The sequence below is a fragment of the Asparagus officinalis genome, chromosome 7 (genome assembly GCF_001876935.1).
Source record: "Asparagus officinalis chromosome 7, Aspof.V1, whole genome shotgun sequence".
NCBI classification, from domain to species: domain Eukaryota; kingdom Viridiplantae; phylum Streptophyta; class Magnoliopsida; order Asparagales; family Asparagaceae; genus Asparagus; species Asparagus officinalis.
Window position 1 is genome coordinate 5,395,533 of NC_033800.1, and position 4,815 is coordinate 5,400,347.

Here is a 4,815-nt window from a genome sequence, read left to right on the forward strand (position 1 = left end):
GAATTATTTTTTATTATTTTTTTCTTTCTTCAATGTTAACTTTCTCCTAAAATCATGTCTTTTTTTTTATGAAACCACTTTACATGCCACATCACCATATGAAATCACTTTACACTATTTTCACAACTACAAACAAATAATTGAAAGTGATGAAAGCTGACATTGGGACCAAACAGCCCCTTATGCGCGTGTCAGGCTGCATAATCATTAGCGTTACCTCACGATCGCAAATTCAACGTTGCGCTGACACTTGGGACCCACATTTCTTGGGTCCATTCACCACAAGATAAATCTAAATCCGACGCGTTTACAATCGCCGCCTAACTATGCACAACCTGGCGACCACAGGACAACACCAGAAAATCTCAACCGTTAAAATAAGTCCACCGCATCATCAAGAGGCCGAGTCCCAAACATCGGTCACAACTCAACGTCCCTCCAACTCCAACTAAAGCGATCTAACGTGTCTTTTCACTTCTCTCTGCTAAAATCTCGCTCGCAACAGAACTCAAGCGTTTCGCGGACCGGGGGGAAAAACAGCGGAAAATAAAAAATAAAAAATAAAAAAAGGGGAAAATTGGGGATCGATCGATCCGTAGGGTTTGCCTGCTAGAGATTAGGGTTTTGAGGAGGCTGCGATGTCTGCAGGGATCTGCGGCAAGCGTCTAGGGTTGGAGGAAATCTTCGGATCTCCGTCGTCGGCGACGCCCCCCAAGAAGATTCGCTTCTGCGGTTCCCCCATTCGACCCGTTGATTTAGGGTTCGGATCCGACGACAGCGTCTCGATTTCCTCGTCCGAATTGTTCCCTCGAATGGGATTCGAGAGGTGATTAATTTCCCCACTCTCCGTCGATTCCCCCCCCCCCCCCCGTTAATTTATTTCCCGGGTTATTTGCACTTTAATGCCCCCGAAGTCTCACTCTTTTTAACTTTTAGTGCCTGAAGCTGTATTTTTCTAGAGTTTCATCGTCAAATTTCCGTTTTTTTTTTGAGTTCCGAGGAAGCGTTCAATTAAATATCAAAATAGAATTTCGGTATGCTAAAGTTAAAAAGGGTGAAACTTTGGGGTATTAGTAAAGTGCAAATAAGACTGTTTTTAAGGAGTTGGGTTTGCGGTTTCTTTTTTTTTTAATCTTTTTTAGTGGACTTTCCTTTTCGTAAAAATCTGATCTTGGTAATGAATTTGGAATCTCTGATAACTAACTCGATTGAAGTTGTCGGTGGGTTGGATTTATTAGTGGAGCTTTCGGAGCAAAGAATCTGTAGTCCTACTGTTGGTAATGGTGGGTGAGTTAATTTGGAGCCAAATTCTGATTCCTAAAACAGAACAAACTATTAGTTTCCGAACGGTTAGCTTAGGGTTTGGAATATAATTAAAAGGAGTCGATGGGCTCTAGGCTTGCATCATTTTGGAGAGGTAGATGTCTACTGTTCGAGGTGAGAGTATATTTATCTATTATATTTTATGATTTAATAGAGAGTTGAGGGCTGTGAGAAGGAGCTTCTTTGCTTATGTCCTGTTCTCTTATGAACTACAACCATAACGCCATCATCTGTTGAGTTACTTTAAGTAGGGACTTAAGTAGAAGGATAATGGTCTATATAGGTGGCAGTTAAAAGTATCGAGACTGGTCCGTGAGAAATCAAATGACCAATAGATTAGCTTTTGGGTTCATTTTTTCCAGAAACGCGTGCACTGTGCTGATGTTTATAACCATGTTGCGGGGGAGATGATTCTTGAAAGAAGCCAAAAGTATAATGGACCTGATTGTGAGATTCTGATGAAGAGCTTTATGAACTAATAATAAGCCTGCTATGTTTACATCGGATAGCTCCATGACATCCGGGGAAAACATTCTCTATATAAGTTGTCTGAAGATTGCTCTGTTAAGTTGTTTGAATTGATGAAGTAACAAACCTTGAACTATCTGCTTTCTACAAACATTGGCATGTGGAAATTTTAGTTTTAATTTAGCCATTTAGTATTTATGATTATGCCGCTCTAACAAAGAAGTTGTGTATTTAGTATTTATGATTATGCCCCTCTAACAAAGAAGTTGTGTCTTATTTTGAGGAATTAGCAATCGGCTTGATTTTCATTGGTCTCCACAGGATATCTTTCTTTTCCCCTGTGATGAGGCATTAATCTTCTGATATGAAAATACTAATTCGTATTAGATACCTCTTCAGGTTGTGGAAACAGTTCTAAAAACTCATGATCACATAATTGATGATGCCATCAAGAGTCTTCATGCTCTTTGCCTCGGTGACGACTCTGCAAGAAATGAATCGGCAATCCTTAGCTCATTGATCCAATCAAATGACACTACTGCTGAAGGTTAGGAATGTTTTTCAATGTTGTACTAGCTTGCATCTCCTCTAAGTAGCTTGTTCTTACTTCTTGCATGTGTTTATCGTCAAAATGCTCCTTTAAACCTTAATTTGCTCTCTCATGTCAGATGGTATCAATGCGCAAGTATCTGATCAGAATGATGGTTTGACTGAACCTGGAGTACCTCAAAATGTTTCCTGGATAGATTATTTTGTACAAGAAATGAAGAGTGCGTTAAATTGGAATGATGTACGCAATCGCACCATAAATGCCCTTGAAGCTTTCCATAAAAGTGCTATTGACCAATTTGCCACATCAAAAGAGGTATGCAGATACTCGATTACTTCCTCGTTTTTCCTTGATTAGGGGGAAAAAAGAGAAGCTAAATGACGTGTAACATCGCTTTCTTGGTTTTTAAGCAGCAGGAGATTGCTTCTCTTAAAGAACAACTGCAATGTTTGTCGAGAGAGAATGATATCTTGAAGAAAGCTGTTTCACTTCAGCATCAAAAAAATTTGGAAAACGAGGAGAAGCTGAAGGAAGTGCAAGAATTGAAGCATATCATAAGCCAGTGCCAAGAGCAAATTAGGACATTGGAGGTAACTTAATTCACGATTGAGTACTTTTATTTGAATTCCTGCATTCAATATTATGGCTGTTCTGTTCTTTTCATCAAAAAATCGAATGTAGCCAAGAGTGGGTGCGTTTTGTCTCAGCCCTTGGAAGTTCTTACGCCTACAGTTATATGTTCTATTCAGGCCACGGAAAACCCTGGGCACTGAATTGCATTTCACTTGTAGATAAATCCCCTTTGGGTTTCGGTTTCAGATTACAATTGTTTTCATTCTTAATTCAAAAAAAAAAAAAAAAAACCCCCCGAAGTTCTTGCTAAAAAGTTAGGAGTAAGGAAGGCTGTTGAGATGTTTACTTTCCTGGTGCAGATGAACAACTACTCATTGCAAGTTCATCTGCGAAGAGCACAGGAATCCAGCTCTATTCCTGGTCGTTTCCACCCAGATGTATTCTAAAAGCTTCTTTCGAAGCCTCTGTAATTATGTTTTTGGCGATTGAGCTTGAACTCTCGCCGCAGAAATGGCAAGGAGATTTAGCGTCTGATGTGTAGCCTGAGCGATTTCTCTCCAATGAGGCAAGTTAGCCATAACAAAGTCCCACGCTCATTATAAGTGGAGACATGGCTTATTAGTTTTACTATTTTTATTCAGTGTAAAATTATCTGATGTGAAAGAACACGCACGGTGTAATAGCTAGTGTCTCATCCTTGTGTTTGAATGCAGTTTTCCTTTATGCTCTTTTTTACCCTATTTATGTACTACCGAATTCATGGCTGCAATTATGACGTCCTTCGTTCTGAGAAAGGTTATACGTGTACTTGATAAAGTAAATCTCATGGAAAATATTGCTATCTTGAAGGTAGATCAAGCGCCTCCCAGGATAAATACAGGTATCGATATTTGGTTGGTTCTTCTTGCATTCCGTGGAAGAGATTCGCAAAGGATTTTAGCTTATTATTATTATTATTTGTTAGCGGGTATCTTTATTCATGGAGGTTTCAAAAATGGGTGTTAGCTACGGGGACCCAAATAGGGGACCCAAGGCATGAGACGTGTAAGGTGTCACCATCCGGTTGCATGATACACTGTTCATAAGTAGTGCATCATGTAACCGAATGGGGACACCTCACCTGTCAATAGATTAGAATTTGCTCAGTGGTCCATAAGCAGACAATCTCCTCCACCCAAAAAAAAGTTAAAGAATGTCAATAGATTTTATATTATGATGTTTTGACATCTCACATGTCTCATGCCTTTGGTCCCCTATTTGGGTCCGTGAGGCATAAATGTTCAAAGATTAGAATTTGCTCAGTGGTCCATAAGCAGACAACCTCCTCCTCCACCAAAAAAAAAGTTAAAGAATGTCAATAGATTTTATATTATGATGTTTTGACATCTCACATGTCCCATGCCTTTGGTCCCCTATTTGGGTCCGTGAGGCATAAATGTTCAAAGATTAGAATTTGCTTAGTGGTCCATAAGCAGACAACCTCCTCCTCCACCAAAAAAAAAGTTAAAGAATGTCAATAGATTTTATATTATGATGTTTTGACATCTCACATGTCCCATGCCTTTGGTCCCAGGCATTAATGTTCAAAGATTAGAATTTGCTCAGTGGTCCATAAGCAGACAACCTCCTCCTCCACCAAAAAAAAAAATTTAAAGAATGTCAATAGATTTTATATTATGATGTTTTGACATCTCACATGTCCCATGCCTTTGGTCCCCTATTTGGGTCCGTGAGGCATTAATGTTCAAAGATTAGAATTTGCTCAGAGGTCCATAAGCAGACAACCTCCTCCTCCACCCGAAAAAAAAGTTAAAGAATGTCAATAGATTTTATATTATGATGTTTTGACATCTCATATGTCCCATGCCTTTGGTTCCCTATTTGGGTCCGTGAGGCATTAA

At 39.3% G+C, this 4,815-nt stretch overlaps 1 protein-coding gene across 3 annotated transcripts; it reads left to right on the plus strand.

Moving 5' to 3' along the window:
- On the plus strand, window positions 2,166-3,650 carry LOC109850574. Of its 3 annotated transcripts, none has more exons than XM_020420607.1 (4): window positions 2,166-2,338; window positions 2,460-2,656; window positions 2,752-2,931; window positions 3,274-3,650. In XM_020420607.1, exons 2-4 carry the CDS (start codon window positions 2,555-2,557, stop codon window positions 3,358-3,360), a joined length of 369 nt encoding a protein of 122 aa, XP_020276196.1. In that variant the 5' UTR covers window positions 2,166-2,338; window positions 2,460-2,554; the 3' UTR covers window positions 3,361-3,650. The 3 variants fall into 3 exon arrangements, with proteins under 3 accessions (XP_020276196.1, XP_020276198.1, XP_020276197.1); XM_020420609.1 differs by having other exon boundaries at window positions 2,758-2,931; XM_020420608.1 differs by having other exon boundaries at window positions 2,169-2,338; window positions 2,755-2,931.

Bases quoted from the DNA above. Each gene is read 5' to 3' on its own strand.
- LOC109850574 (XM_020420607.1), top strand. From the start codon at position 2,555: ATGAAGAGTGCGTTAAATTGGAATGATGTACGCAATCGCACCATAAAT. The intron at 2,657-2,751 runs GTATGCAGATAC...TTGGTTTTTAAG, and splicing joins AATTTGCCACATCAAAAGAG to CAGCAGGAGATTGCTTCTCT. The intron at 2,932-3,273 runs GTAACTTAATTC...TTCCTGGTGCAG, and splicing joins AGCAAATTAGGACATTGGAG to ATGAACAACTACTCATTGCA.